Source organism: Poecilia latipinna, unplaced genomic scaffold (assembly GCF_001443285.1).
Source record: "Poecilia latipinna isolate Pla-1442-1.1 unplaced genomic scaffold, P_latipinna-1.0 Scaffold1235, whole genome shotgun sequence".
Lineage (NCBI taxonomy): Eukaryota > Metazoa > Chordata > Actinopteri > Cyprinodontiformes > Poeciliidae > Poecilia > Poecilia latipinna.
Window position 1 is genome coordinate 44,169 of NW_015113851.1, and position 15,583 is coordinate 59,751.

At 40.0% G+C, this 15,583-nt stretch overlaps 1 protein-coding gene across 1 annotated transcript in view; it reads right to left on the minus strand.

Moving 5' to 3' along the window:
- Positions 1-12,475: 12,475 nt before the first annotated feature.
- The window catches only part of hs3st1l1 (heparan sulfate (glucosamine) 3-O-sulfotransferase 1-like1), a 36,810-nt gene continuing 33,702 nt past the window's right edge, over positions 12,476-15,583 (minus strand). Inside the window, exon 2 of the mRNA XM_015054190.1 lies at positions 12,476-13,931. Within this exon, the coding sequence (XP_014909676.1) occupies positions 12,817-13,758 (942 nt within the window). The 5' untranslated portion in view covers positions 13,759-13,931 and the 3' untranslated portion in view covers positions 12,476-12,816. The remainder of the gene's footprint in view (positions 13,932-15,583) is intronic.

Genomic DNA, 15,583 nt, shown 5'->3' on the forward strand with positions numbered 1-15,583 from the left:
AAGTTTCTTAACCACATTTTACGTCTGGTTGGCCAAATTCCTTTAACTTGTTCATTTTCTCCAGTTCAGCTCAGCAACATTAAGCTGGATGAAATTTGCTGCTTTGCCACAATGATGAGGAGCAGAAGTCAAGGCGGGGCTTTAAATCTAGAAACAGGAACTAACATTAAAGTGTGGCGGTGACGGCATCATGCTGTGGGACTGTGTTGCTGCCATTGTGTGTGTGTGGGATACTAATGTACACAATTCATCAACATCTCATCACATCAACACTGACATGGTTGGAACTGGGATGGACTGGAGGTGCCAACAGCAGTGTTTTGGATGTGATAAAGCATGCTAACATTAAGAATATGCAATAACTCATTTTAATTTGAACTCTACTAATTCTGTCCAGAAATATCCAACATGAATCACAACAAGATCTTAATGAAAAATGTGATTTATCTGCAAGAAAGTAAAACCAAACACAAGTCAAGACTGGTTTTAAAATGAATAAATTTGCTAAAAATACTCTTCAGACTGATGTGAAACCCTCAAATTCAACTCTGCTGAAAATTCATGTCTGTGTTTAAAAGCTGAACCTGACTTTTAATCAGGCTTACTAATCCATCTGGACTGAAACGATCCTGTCAGAAAGACTGATCAGACATCTGCTGTGACAAAAAACATTTAACCAAATATGACCGGAGGTGTGTGCACACATTTGATCTGTGTACATTTTTTATGTGTGGTTTAGAGAAAATCAATAGTAAAGTCAAATTCGGATTCCCGATTTTAATTTTTAATAACCTTCAAAGTTCTATGTTGAATTATTGGCCAAGCCTGGAAAAACACTATCAAAATAAATGATTCCGTCTCCAAAATTAATATTTTGTGAGCATTGTTGTATTTGATGCAGCTCCTAATATGTCATAGCGGTAGAAAAACGGCAACTGTTTGATTGGATTGAACCAAAACACAGGTCAGGGCGACCCTTCGCCGAGCGAGCTGCCTCAGCCTTGACTTAATATCTCTGATTTGGAGGGAGGCAGTGTGGGAAAAAAACAAATTGTAATTTATTTTCTTCACATATTTTTTTCTTTGAACAAAGGAGCGGGCAAAGTAATTACTAAAGTTGGAAGGAGTTGTAAATCCAATTTTCTAAAAGGAAAAAAGGAGAAATGGCCTTTCAAATGTTTGCATTTGAGAACAAAGGCGAATAGGTGGGAGTGATCATTTGTACGGTTCAATTAGCAAAAGTAAAGAGTTTGTCATGGGAGGCTGCACATTAATCTCACTCGTATGTTAAGTAAATCCAGGTTAAAGAACATAAAAGTCAGCACAAAAACTCACTAAAAAAGTGCAAATGGATTCCACCTCTGCACCTCTGCGTTGCTCGCATGCCGAATTCAACCTGGTTCCACCTCTTTTTCCGTCCCACAGTTTCCAAGGTTGCCGTCGTTGTAAAGGGGAGTGTAATGAGCTGCCAGTCAAAGGGCCTGGGTTTGATTCATGGTTAGCTTCCAGGGACGACAGACTTATTTCTCCACTGAAACCTGAGAAGCAGTGACAGCTGATGCATGCAGAATAAGAAACAAACAAGACACATTTACATCGCCATGGCTTTATTTTCCCATCCCCAAGCTGCCGCCGTCTATTCAGTTTGACAGAAAATGTGATTATCTGCCCCTCATGTGGTTTGTGATGGAGCAAAAAAGAGACGCGCTGCAAGTAAGTGTGTTCGCTGGCTGCTGCAGAGAGGCGTCTGCGCTTCGCTCCGCTCCTGCCTGCATGTTCCTCGTGTGCGCCTGACACTTTGGCTCCTTATTAGACACATCACTTCCTGCTGGGCAGGCCAGGTGTTGCTGTGCCTGTCATAGATACGCCTCCAATCAGGGAACCGCGACAGCACACGCACGTAAAATCGTGGTTTTATTAGAGTGCAGATGTGATACATTTATCAGTTCTTCTCTTCTTCGCCGAGGAGGCGTTAGATTGTGGTCCGAAGAGGTGAAACTCAAACTCCAGTGCCCACTTTGCAGCTAATAGCTGTTCACACAGTGAGAAACATCGAGCTCATGAGGACAGGTGTGAATGTGCTGTTCGCTTTCCCCGCACCAGGCGTAAAAAAAAAGGCTGGAAATCCAAATACTACTGCATCTTTTAACATGTTCATTCAAATATACCAAAAACTGTTTCTGTGAATTGCAGCATATTAGCTTCGGCTTAGCAACGACTGTAATTTATGTCTTTGGACAAACTAAAACTAGAAAGTTGAAAAAAGAGAATGTTTCAAAACACTATATTTTCTTTTTTCTGTTTTATTACAAATGTGGCCACTATAAAATAATATGAATATTTAATATAAAAGTTCTCAAAAACACAAGTTTAGACTCAATTCATTAATATCATAACTTTAGATTTGTGACTTGACTTGGACTTTGACACCAAAGACTTGGGACTTGAATCAGACTTGGAAGTTATTTGAAAAGACATGAAAGAGATTTTTTTTTATTATTATTTCTTTCTCTTTTTTACTGTTTATTCAATGTTACATGACTGTGTTTGTTTTTAATGATGTAAAATACTTTGAAATGCATTGCTGCTGAAATGTGCTATACAAATAACATCTGATTGATTGATTGATTGATTGATTGATTGATTGATTGATTGATTGACCCCAAATCTAAAGTTTAAAACACATTTTCAAAAAGTGCAGAATTAATGTTCTCAGCTCATTAATTCATTTCACTCTTTCTGCATCGTCTCTCTTTATGCTCTGTATGTATCTGAGCTGCAGCAAACTAACTAGATTTAAATATGTTTATATATTAAAGGATTTGCTCTGCCATTCAAATCTAGCTAATGTTTTATTTTAAAGTAAACAACAACAAAACTCTTGTCTAGATTCCAGAATACTAAACTCTTTATCGGACACAATGGTGGTCAAAGAAAGTACAAATCACAGGAGATAAAAACAACAGATTCATAAAACTTTGTTACTACTTGAACTGTGCAGGCGAACAATTACTTTATTGCTTTATTGTTTTATATTGCAGAGAAACAAAGAAGATGTATGTAATGCTTTGCACAGCTCTGACCCGTGTGAGATGGGCTTCGCGTTGGGGAATCGGATTCATTTGCATATTTTTAAAATGCTGTAACAGCCAGAGTAAACACAAAACCACCGTAGCCTGTTTGCCATCCAGCTAATTATCTGGACCGTCTTCTTGGAATGATTACAAATATCTCTGCATGTTCCCAGAGGAGCAACAGCTTAAATATTTTTACTTCAGAGTTTGTTTGTTTTTTTAACTTCTGTAATTATTTCTTTATTTTTTAAATGTTATTTCAGTCCAGTTCATGATTATCTGTAATTATAACCTCTTGAGTTTTGGGCTTAGGCCTTATTAACCATGTAAAATTCATTATATCTCCACTTCACAACCTGCATCCTCTACATTTATTGGCAGCTGTAATCTTTGGAGAAATGACGTGTTGGAAAGCAGAAAAGACAGAATTTCAACATTTTCTCTGAGTTTCTCTTGATCATTTTGCTGAGAAACCCATTTTGTGGCAGATGAGTCAGACACAAAACGGTTCAGCAGTACAGAACAACACAACTGTCACTTAAACGTGTATTTCATTTTCATTTACAGATTAATTCAGATGCCTCTGCAGTGGCAGCTGTTTCCGTAAAAACAAGCAGGTTTCCTGTAGGTATCTACTGGACAACCGTTTGGATTCTGTCTTTAGCTGTACTGACTGGACAGCCAGGAAACCAGCAGAGAAGCTGGAAGGAAGGATTTCATGTTTGGCCACAGACTTTTCTTGCCAAATTAAAATACTGGGGGGAGACAATCCGAGTCTACATGTTATCGCACTGCTAAAGTATGCTGAAATACTTTAAAATTTACAACCGAAAGAATTCGACTAATCTCACATCCAGCAGGGAAACACTTGACAGATTCATAGCTGCTGTGTTTAACGTAGCCTTTCTGCAATAAACTGCGTCCCTGAAAGTGTCTGCGGATGCCTCTGGCTGATTGAATTTAAAGTGCAGCAGACACAGCTTTATCATCTGAAGTGTGTGTTTGTTTTAGATTACTTCCCAAACCAGATGGTGTAAAAAAAAACATCAACCTCAGTTTAGCAATTCCAAGACACTTCTTTTCCACACGAGGACCAGAGAAGATTGAAGAGCAAGTGTGAAATTGTATGTTTGCAACAACAGTTTTTGATGTCAAATTCCTCAAGAAACAGTCATAATCTTGGACTCCGCCGTCTTTCACTTCAAGGAGACGAGTTGTGCTTATAAATAATCCTTGCTCTCATTTGCTGAAGCTGCTCCAAGCATCGCAAGAATGAAGAAACCGCTGTGAGGAGAAATATTTCTGTCCTCTGCTCCCTCTTTGTTTCTCCTTAATTGACTTTTTAACAAGGCTGTGTTCAGGCTGACCAGCAGCCACCCTTCATTTCCAGCTGCTACTTACACACATGTTCACTTCTTTTATTGGCTGGGGTGGGGGAAGTCATTAAAATTGGACCCACGCAAAACGCTCCCCATTTCTGCATCAATGAGCTATGAGCATAAAATGAACAACATGTTTATATGAATGATAATGCCGACCCCTGGGTTTGCTTCCTGGGGAGGTCAAAGCCAATGAAAACACTCTGGGGTGTAACTGAAAGCAAGAATCTGCACCAAGAGCAATATTTGGAATAGTAATCAAGCAAACGGTTGTAAGAGCTAAAGCTTTCACTTTACATCCATGCATATCCATGTTAACAGTTGGACTGTTGTCTCAATAGAAATATAAAACTGATTTGTTGTAGCAGAAGAGGTAAATCTGGGAACTCCAGATTTTATATTCTAAAATATGTTGACAGCTTTCTGCAAATTATTCTAAAAAAAATTAATATGAAAATACCAAACAAGAAAGAACCTTCCTCACATCTCCTTGGTTTTACTGAATAACCCCAGAAAGCAGGAAATGGAGATGTTGTGTAGAAACACAAAAACTCTCCAGATCTTAACTAAAGCAAATCAAATCTTTTCCTAAGCATGAACCAGGTTGTTATTCTCTCTGTAAAATTTGTAGTTATTCCAAAAGCAACAGAAATAAAACAGACAAAACAGATACATGGAAACATCCTCAGACTAAGAAGTGAGACCAGCAAAAAGAGCAGCACACATTTTCTGATGCTTTTTGCATTTCAAATAATCAGAATTTCCACTTTCCATGATACAAAGGGCTTTCTGTTAGGTAAATGTACCATGGTTTAACCATTAAGAAGCTAGAAATCCTGCATTTCAAAGATTCCTGTTTTCAACTGCATAGTGGTTTGAAGCCCTGCAGGAAGAAAGTCCTGGGTTGAAATTCCTCCACAAAGTTTGCATGTTCTCCCCATGCAGCCATGGGTTCTCTCTGGCTTCCTCCTGAAGTCCAAAACCTTCTGTGACTCTTCAAAATGGGAAAGATGAACAAGATGCCAAAAATGTAATTCTTGCTAAAGTCAGAACAATAATTAAATCCACTCCATTCATAGATGAAGTTGTTCCAGGCTGATCAATGTGCAGCTAAAAAGATTCATAAAGACAATTAAAAACATTTCTGTCCCACTAAATGTGCTGAAACTTTAAGTGGGACCTCACTGGATGCGTCAGCAGAATACTGATATAAAAACACGACTAGATCAGCTCAGAAACGGTTCAGCAGGCGCACAGTCTTCTGTCATGGCTGTCTGGATCACATAAAGAGGATTTTTACCCAAACTAAATAAATGTGCTCGAATTACTCTGTCAGTGTTTAGAGGCAACAAAGAAGAAATGTTGCCTGATGTAATAAAAACAATGCCATCATTGTTCAGTTATTCAGCAGGACATTTTCATAGTCAAAAGTCTGCAAATTGTTAATATTGTTGAACAAAAACGGTATTTTCAACCTTAAAAACATTTTTTTTCTTACCTTAAAGTGTCATTTGCACACAGATAGAAGATGTAAATGCAGCAGAAAAATGCTTTGCAAAGTCTATTTGTAACTAACCACAGCTTGTGCTTTAGGAAGTTAAATTGATTTACCACTTGAAGAACAAAAAGGTCAACAAAACCAGGATGGAGGAATTATTAATAATTCTCACAGCAACGTCTCAGCTGAGGGAGGATTCTTCAGTAATGTTATTGCAATCCATTCTTTATTTTAGAAAAATTATGAAGAAGAGCCATGCTCTCCTTTATGGTGCTAATGATATGAGCATGCCTTCTTTTTCTTTGTAATGCTTTAAAACTGCTGCTAATCTGATAACACTAGTTACTAACATGCATTAAAACAACAAAGGATGAGGTAAATAGCTAATTTACATACTGGTGCATCATAAATAAAATGGTAATTTGTAGGAAAGAAAGGGAGGAAAAGTGTTAATGGACAGAATACAAGGTGCTGATAGGAGTGAATGGAAAAAACAATGTATTTAGTGGATTTTAATCGTGTTTTAGGAATCCTAAAATATTTGATGTGAAAGTTTTTGTCCTTCTTTTCCAGCTTCTGAGTTCCTGGGTTTGGTTTATTTACCTGTTTGAGCTGTCACAAGCCGGCTGGAGTAGCAGCCCCCCAAAGGCTACGTTCACTTTACTGAGGACTTCTAGGGGACCGGGCTGATGTTATCGCTCCCTCTGAAGTCTGCACTATCCCTTTGAACACACTTTATCTTCCCATCTTTTTCTCTCCTGCAAAGTGCAAACAGAGCAGCACAGACACTCGGCTTTGAAATTAGTTAGCTACAGGGTAACGCTCAAGTCCCCGCTAAAGCACAATTCATTTTAAAAAAAGAAGGTGCATGCTCTGGAAATAAAACTCCCATCCAGTCCCTGAGCTTGAAACAACAAAATCCAGATGGAGATGCATGAAAAATTAGAGACAAATTGCCGTCTTACCTCCTGACGTGCTGCACAAGGAAAAACAAGTTATTGAAAGCATCACACTCTTACTGGAATCCCAGATGACACTGAAAGCTGGATGCATTTGCTGGGTTCCTCTTCTCCTTTTCTAGGGCTGTAAATAGCATTTGTGTGACACTTGGCTCCTGTGGGCCCAGGATGCTGTAAACCAGCACTAAAATATGATCCTCTCTGCCACGGCTGTGAACTCCGACTTCTGTTGTTGTGTGACTGTTGACGAATCAGAGCGGGGACTTGGGGTTTTGCACCCAAAGGAAATATTGCAGAGTGAAATGCCTTCTGGCACTTTTCCGCCAGCCCTTGATTTGAATAGACAAGAGCTGCTGGGGAGGATAGAGGGATAAAAGAGGCTGAGGGAGAACGGTGACAGGAGCTTCAAGGAAAGACACAGAGTCTACAAGATGGGGAGATGCTGTGTAGTGTGGGGTTACACTGGGAGAGGAAGATCTCACTGGGTAGGTCACAAGAAAGAAAAACTATTTCATGCTCTTACTCAGAATAGCAACAGTCACCTAAAGTTTTAGTTTTCAGTTTAAACCAGCAGCGTCCTCCTCGTGTTGAGATAAACGTAAAAAACAACTTCTAAAATTAATCTTGACTCTCGTTTAAGGATTTATCTAAAGCTAAAAGGCGGCTACAGAAGCAGCAGAAAACCACCAGGCTGCACTCCAGCTTCAAAACTGGAATTTGCAGAAAAATTGTAAAAATGTTGCATCTATCGTTGACTTTCTATAAGCGATAGTTTTCTATCAAAATCTGTTTCCAAAATGACCATTAAGTTGAATCGGTGTATCCACCCTTTCTCCAGCACTGCATAAAAAATATCAACGTGCCAACACATGAAAATGGACGGTCACGTTTAGAAACGGGTCGTTCTGGAGAAGGACTGAGGTCCGGCTCTTCTCCATCTGAAACAGTGCGGCACATTTTCCAGATCAGGAGTCACAAACCTGTGATTATTTTAACCTGGAGAGCAGCAGAGTTGGGATATAAAAGTATTTGGGAAATTAAACTCAAAATTAAACTCATACTTTCAAGGAACAAATTACAGATTTGTAAAATAAAAACATAATTTTATCATCGCTGACATTGTTAAGTAATTTTGGGACACACCTCTCACACAGAAAGACAATTAAGAAAAAGTGTTGGTTTTACATGATTGTTAGTTTTTATTTGGCCTTTATCATTATAAAATATGTGCTGATGTACGCAGATTACATTATTAAATCAAATCAATGACGCTAAGTTATGGTTAAATCAAATAAATCCTGAACCACCGTTAACGTCTGCCTCCTGAAGAGGTCAACAATCTCAGAATCAGATTCTTTTTACCACACGTGTCGCCATGTTTTTTTTTTTTTTTTTTTTGAAAGAGCACTTAACTAAAAGGACTGAGATCTTCATTTTTTCAAAATCCTTTTATGTTTTTGCCCAACACCTCAAAGGATTAATCAGGGCTTTTTATAATTCAGCTGCAAATAGGCAGACGAGTCTCCTTCTCCTCCCTTTGACCTGAATGCAGCAGCAGCCGTCCTCCCTCTTTAGAAAAGGCTGCAGTGGGATCAGATCAAACACATGCCCTCTGTGCCCGAGGCAATGAAAAATAAACCAACAAACAAATAAATAAGTAATCACAAAGGACGTACAACACAAGGAGCCTTTAAAACAAGAGCAGAACCTCATTTATCAGAGCGGTTCATGTTGTTTCGGAGTCTTTTGTGTTTGGGATAATCCTGCACATTCTGGGAAACACATCAACTCCCTGATCTCATTAGATCCCCGGTTGTTGTGATTTTACTGATTAAGAAAATTGCAAAAAGGCTGGAATAAGTTGATTTTTGTGCATACCATTATATGAGTTATTCCCTACAGGTCGGTTGCATTTAAACCAATAAGATCAGCCTGAAAACACCTCATTGTTTCCTTGGCGATGCCCTTGGTGAACACATATTTTTTTGGGAAAAGCAACAAATTAAAAAGCCTCGGCATTGGAAAAACATTTAGATTATTTTAAATGCTACAAGTTTTTAATCAATAAAGCTGAAAGAGTATATGTATGTGTATAAACATCTTCAAAGGCACTTGATATTCTGCAGCATTCATGATCGAAGAGGAGGAAATGGATTCCTATTGAGCTGCAGAAGGATTCATTGACGCGTGCAGTCCGCAGCTTATGTCTCTGCTGAGCCATGTCAATCAACTTTAATTGTGCATTAAGTTCCGCTTCCAACGTTGACTCGGAGGTCATTAATTCCCATCAAGGACAGTTCTGTAATAGACTCATGTCGCGCAAATACAGTGGCTGTTAGTTTGCAAGGAGCTTAGCAAGCAGCGAGCGTTCCTCGTGCTTTGATTCGATGCTAAGTGCTTCATCAATCACAATCCTAGACAGATCATTAGAGGCTCCTAGGATGACAAGAGCAGCCAAACTATCTACAGCAGATTGCTCCAGACCACCCCTCAAACCTTTAATTACATCCAAGGTTGGCAGTTATCAAAGACATGCAGTGATAAGTGACTCACTCAATAGGAGCCATTAGTTTGAGAAACTTGTTGGAGTCAGGGTTTTCACTGACTTGCATTGCAGAAGGTCTGAGGAGGCTTTCATCATGTGGTGAGCAAAGGGAAACTTAAAGGGGCAGTGTTATGTAAAACTGACTTTTTTTAGCTTAACATCTCGTTATAATGTTATTCCATCATCGAAAATATATCTGGAGTGTTGCTTTTATTCTTTCATGCATGTTTGAGAAATATTTTAAGCTCTCATGGCAACCATTCAGCTGTGGAAAATGCCTGAGCTCCTTCAGACTAGCCAGCAGCAATTAGCAAACACCTGATGGAACTGTGCATCACCTAAGCTCTTTATAGGAGCTACTTCTCAGTAAAAACGTTGCTAAAGGATTATAGAGGAGCCATGTTGTGGTGACTTATATATATATATATATATATATATATATATATATATATATATATATATATATATATATATATATATATATATATATATATATATGTATGTATATGACGATAAAACACAAGTTTTGTTCTTGCCTTCATCATCCAAACCAAACCAAATTCACTTTAAGCTCCAAAAAACCCACAGTTGAAACAAATGTTGCACATAACTGCAAACTAAAAACATACATCAAAATAAAAAACATAAATATAACGTGCATAAAAGATAAATCACAAACTAATTAAAACAAACTAAGGCTCAGTGGGGTTGAAAACCAAAGAATAAAAATGGGTTTTAAGACGAGATTTAAAAGATGGCAGTGAACAAGCCTCTGGAGCAGAGAAGGTCCTGGTCCCTTCCTGGTTCCTCTACACCACAGCTGTCAAACTGAAGGCCTGGGGGCCAAATCCGGCTCGCCATAAGATTCTAACAGGACACAGAAATTCAACCAACATTTGTGTAGTTAATCTAATTAACAGTTTCTATCCGTACACTGCCAGATAATTTCATTTTAAGAAGTACTCATCGAATGCAGAGACAGCTGTTTATTAATATTTTATCAGTTTGTTCAGGCCCTTTATGATGCAGTTCAAACTGGAAATGAGTTTGGCTCCCCGGTCCCAGACGCTGGTTCCTACAGGACTGACCTGAGGGGACAGAAGGTGTGATGAAAATTTTAAAATGAACTCCAGCCAGTGGAGAGAGAACTGGGGTGATGCGTTTTTACCTTCTGGAGTATCAGAACTTGTCACGCAAAAGAATGTGACATCCTGCAACAAACACACACAGTTAGGATTCTTGTTTCAATTATAACACAGTTTTGATACAACTTTTAAAAGCTCCCTGTTTCAAGAAGACTGTTTTCAAGATCACAATATTAAAATAAAATGTGTTGCTACAGTTTTATGATTTATTACTGGGGCTAAATGAGTTATTATTTCTTTTGTTCTCAATTTAGAATAGTTTTAAAAAAGAAGAATGTTTATGATGCACTAAATATGTTAGTATTTTATCATGTTATCATCCAGGAATCTGTTTAATAAACCATAAAAAAAAACTTTACAAAGTCACTTGCTGTATAAACTGTTTCTATACAGATTAATTTATAAAAGAGCCAAAGTGTTGCATCTCTGTAATTTTCTGGCAGTTTGGATCAGAGAAGTTGCTGTTTTGGATATTCAGCCTCGTTCTGGAAATAAGACGATTCAAATGAACAATTAAAAGCCCAAAATTAAAACTGAGCGTATCGATAATGAGTGGATGACAGTTTCTGACCAAACAATACAATGAACTTTAAAGAATTCACTGAAATAATTTACCCAGCAGATCGTTTGAAATGCGTGCTGCACCTCTCAGTAAGCAAACCCAACATTCCTTCAACTCATAAGGACTAAAAGTGTGCTGCATACCAAACATTTTGTCTTTCTTACCCACCCGAGGAACAGAAAACACGGCTTTGCCATGCTAGCACCCTGGGAATGATCAGTAATGTGTGTGTTAATGTGTGTGGAATACCTCTGGTCGCTTTATCTCCCGGATGAGCAGCTGGGCTGCACATACCGAGGAGGAACATGTCAGCCAAGGTCACAGAGTAACTCTCCCAGGCCCTTCACCTTTATCTGAAACAACAGGAGGGAGCACAACCAGACAGTCTGAACTCATCGTTCGTGTTGGGCGTACCCTGGGGTTCAAGTGCCCCCTGTTGAGCAGAGGAGAGAAAAGTCCCAGAGCAAGATTGTTTAAGAATGATTACATTTAGCTTTTACATTGCCATCACGCTAAAATTTGTCTACTCGTACAGTATAATTTTCCAAACTAATTTTAATCCTAAACCCCAGATCACCCTGCTGAACTAGACTCTTAATGTAATTACATTCAGCACATTTCTGTATCGCCCGTGGCTTTGCACCCCCTCCCATGTTCAGCCCAGGATATGGATTCAGTGCAGCATCAATGACTGTTTGCCTTCGGGAGGGGAGCAGTGCTTATTCCAGCAGACAGAGCAGAGAGATCACATGAATATCAGATCCCAGTGGAGCTGTAGCTTTGGCTGCTGTTTAAAGTCTAATCAATGAAAGAAACATGACCCCTGTCTATTTGTTGTGGGAGACGACGACAAGCTGTTTCTGGGAAAACTGCATGCTTTGTGCAATTCAGGAAAGCGAGAATATGTGCAAAAAGCATCAATGCAGATACAGTGTCATTTGTAAATAATTTACAGGGCTGTTGGGCGTATGATTTAACGACCACATTTAACACCTGTGCAAATTGTTGAGCGACGCAGCAGCAGAATGCAACAGAAGCTCTTGCAGATTCCAGCTTGCTGACGGTGAAGATCTGACTGTAGCTGAAGGCGCAGGCCACCTTCAATGTCCAAAGCTATTAGTGATTCCTGTACAACTAAAGTGCTGCTCCAGGGTACCCATTTCCTTGCATTAATGTCTACCTTGCACCACAGCAAATCAAAGGCTTATTGTAATGCCGCTGCCCATATCTCAGGCTTCCTGAGTAGCACCGGCTGCTGGGATCAGGCGCTTAGGAAATGAAAAGATAGGGAGGGAAAAACACAAATTTTCCTGTACGTTTTAAAACAATAGTTTATTCGTAAGAACAAGAAGAATATCAAACAAGAAAGTAGGGCAAAAGTCCATCAGTTTAGCTAACTCATTTTCACTGCTATTTGACAAGCTAAATGCTTTCAGCACAGAAAGAAATAAACCTGAATGTTTTCTTTTGTAATTACAGTTTTTTTTTTTTTTTGTCTTCAGTGTGTAAATATAGAACTGTTTTGCTGAAACCGGATCACAAAAGTAATCAATAAGAGGATCCTCAAAGGACTTCCTTCATGTATGTGTAAAGTGCTGTTTCCTTTCCTCGTTGAGTCTCGGCTCGGTAGAGTCCGGTTTGTGACGTAGGTTTCTTATTGCCAGCTGAAGGTGCGCTTCACCATCCTGAAGAAGCTCCGGTTGTGTTCCCGCAGGTAGGAGCGAAGCTGCTGCAGGACGGTGCTGTTGACGGACGGGTGAGGACGTCCCTTAGACTCGTGCAGACACCGCTCCCGTCCGTCGCTCCGGATGCAGTAGAACCCTTTGGTCTGGTTGAAGTAGAAGTTGGAGGACACTATCCTCGGAGGCAGGTTCAGGAATCGCTCCACCTTCTGAAGCTCTGGCAGGGGGTCGTGGATCAAAGCATCCCCGTTTACGATGTGTATCTGTTCCAGGGGGAAGTGCTTCAGCCAGTTGCGCATATGAACGTCGTACAGACTCCTCTGGATCGCCTTGTAGCGGATGTTCAGGGCTCCGTTGCGTACCAGGAGGTTCTCAATGGCTTGCACCGGCTTGTGGTTCTCCAGTCTGTTGAAGTACACCTGGGTGTAGTCGGAGATCACCCGCTCAGTCGGGTCTCGCAAGATCAGCAGCAGCTTTATAGACGAGTTCATGGCGCAGATGCGTTCTGGTGCGAGAGGCGACGTAAAGTAACCCGGAGTTTTCTCTATCGTGATCTGATGAGGGTAGGAGTACGGCATGAGGTCCCGGTACCACTCCAGACCCTTAGCGTAGTTTTCATCCCAGTCAAAGAAGTGAACCTCGGTGGCAGCCACCGCGACCTCAGGGTGAATGTCAAGCATCTCCAGCAGCGCTCTGGTGCCCCCTTTTCGCACGCCAATGATGATGCTGTGTGGGGTCCGCTTGCTTGTTCCTGGCGGTGGGGATGAAGTCGAATCCTCAGAGACATTGACTGGTGGTACTGGATCAGGGTCTATGCTGTCCCGGGCTGAACCAAAGCCTGCCTTAATGAGCTCAGATGGGGCAGCATATGTCTGGAGAACCAGCAGAAGCAATGATACCAGAAAGGAAGCCATGGGGATGAACGGATGAGCGGACACTGGCGCGATAAAGGAGAACTAAGACAGCGGTTTAGCTGTGGACGAGATGTCGGCGCTCAGTGGGAACAGAAGCAGTCAGAAATGCAGACTTCCCCTGCTTTTGAATCTGAACCGGAGCGAGGAAAAATCATTGGCAGTCTGCAGTACATCTGTGGAGAGGAACAAAGACAAAAAGAAGAAGAAAAGGCTTTCAGATTTCAGGCATATGAAGCAGAATGAATGTCTTTATTATACTGAAATGGCACTTTCCTCATTCCCCTGAAAAAGCAATCCAGCCTTAAATACAATCCATGTCTATCATAAGTGTTGCGTCTCAAAGGGATAATCTCACATCGTCGGTCTTTTACTCTCCTCTCAGCTCCCTCCTCCCCCAACTTCACATCTGCTTTTTCCTCCTCACTCTATAAAGTCACTTTCAATTGATACTGTAATTTCTCTGGCTGAAAAACACTTAGCCAGACAGCTCATCAGAAAATCTGTCGGAGATATGCAAGTGTAGCTGAAGGCCAAAAGAAAAGTTTCCACAGCTAGGTGACTTTGATTTCCTATTCATGTCAAGAGGGATCAATAGCAAGGCAATGAAATTCAGCAAACAGAGAGGCTGAAGGATTTGGGCTGTTAAATATGAATTCTAATGGAGCTCCAGAAACCTTGGGAAAAATCTAATTCATCACCTTGGATCTCAGAGTCCAGATATGCTTCTACAGGGCTTCTTAAATATTTTATAATTTGCCTTTTCTGCCTTCAATAGACGCCTCTCAAAGAATTAATGCCAAGGAATTAATTTTAAAAACTGAAACGTTCCGATGGAAAACCGACTAGATGCCGATCACTGTTCTGGTCGAAACAACCGGGCCCAGCTACGCTAACACCTAGCTTCGACAGCAAAGGTCACAGAAAGGTCGTCTTTTCTTCCTGGGAACAGGGATGCACAACCAAGCAGACAGGCCTCCTTCCACCAAAATGCTGCCGAGAAATTGCCTACAAATCCTTGAAACACATTTTGAAAATGGGCCAGATCAGGTGGAAATAACTTCAAATTTGGCTGGATTTTTAGAATAATTTGATTTATTTTCTGATGTTCCTGCGGGTAACATCCAACATGTGTTTGCAGGGCAGAAATTGAACATTCGCTAACGTTATTTCAAGGTTGTTTCCATTCAGGATTAGTTTTAGTAAAAACTATGTAAGTCACTGTGGTGAAGATGTGAAAAAGTAAATAAAATAAAATAAAATAAAATAACACAATCTTTACTTGGAAGCAACAATTTAATTCAAGGAAACACAATTTCTTTAAAAAACAAGTATTTTCACAAGAAGATGAAGAAAATATTCTTTCCACTATCATTGGTGCAGCATTAGTTTGTGTAAAATCGTTTGTGTTGACGCAGCCATATGTTTTGAACTCAGCGGCAGAAAGGTCATCGGTTTTCTGGCAGAGGCCTCCAGATTTTTATTTAAAAGGTCCTGGTATTTCAAGGCGTTGGTGATGCGATGTGCTGTTACCTCTCCTTAAGGTCATGACCACTGACCCATTTCCAGCTTTCTGGTGTCCGTGATACCATGAACTCAACAAAGTTCCCAGGGTTTGGGAAGAGAAACGGCTTATAGTAGCTTCAATCCTCTGTGGTTTAAATCTAAAACGGAGTCAAGCTTTCAACGCATTTACCTCTAAATAAAATAAAACCTCGTAGTTTAGCTACTTTTAATGTTTAGTCTAAGGGTTATTCTTGGATGTTTTTCTTGAAGATATTTAATTTATTTAAGATGTTTTAGCCACATTTTCACACTATCTATACAA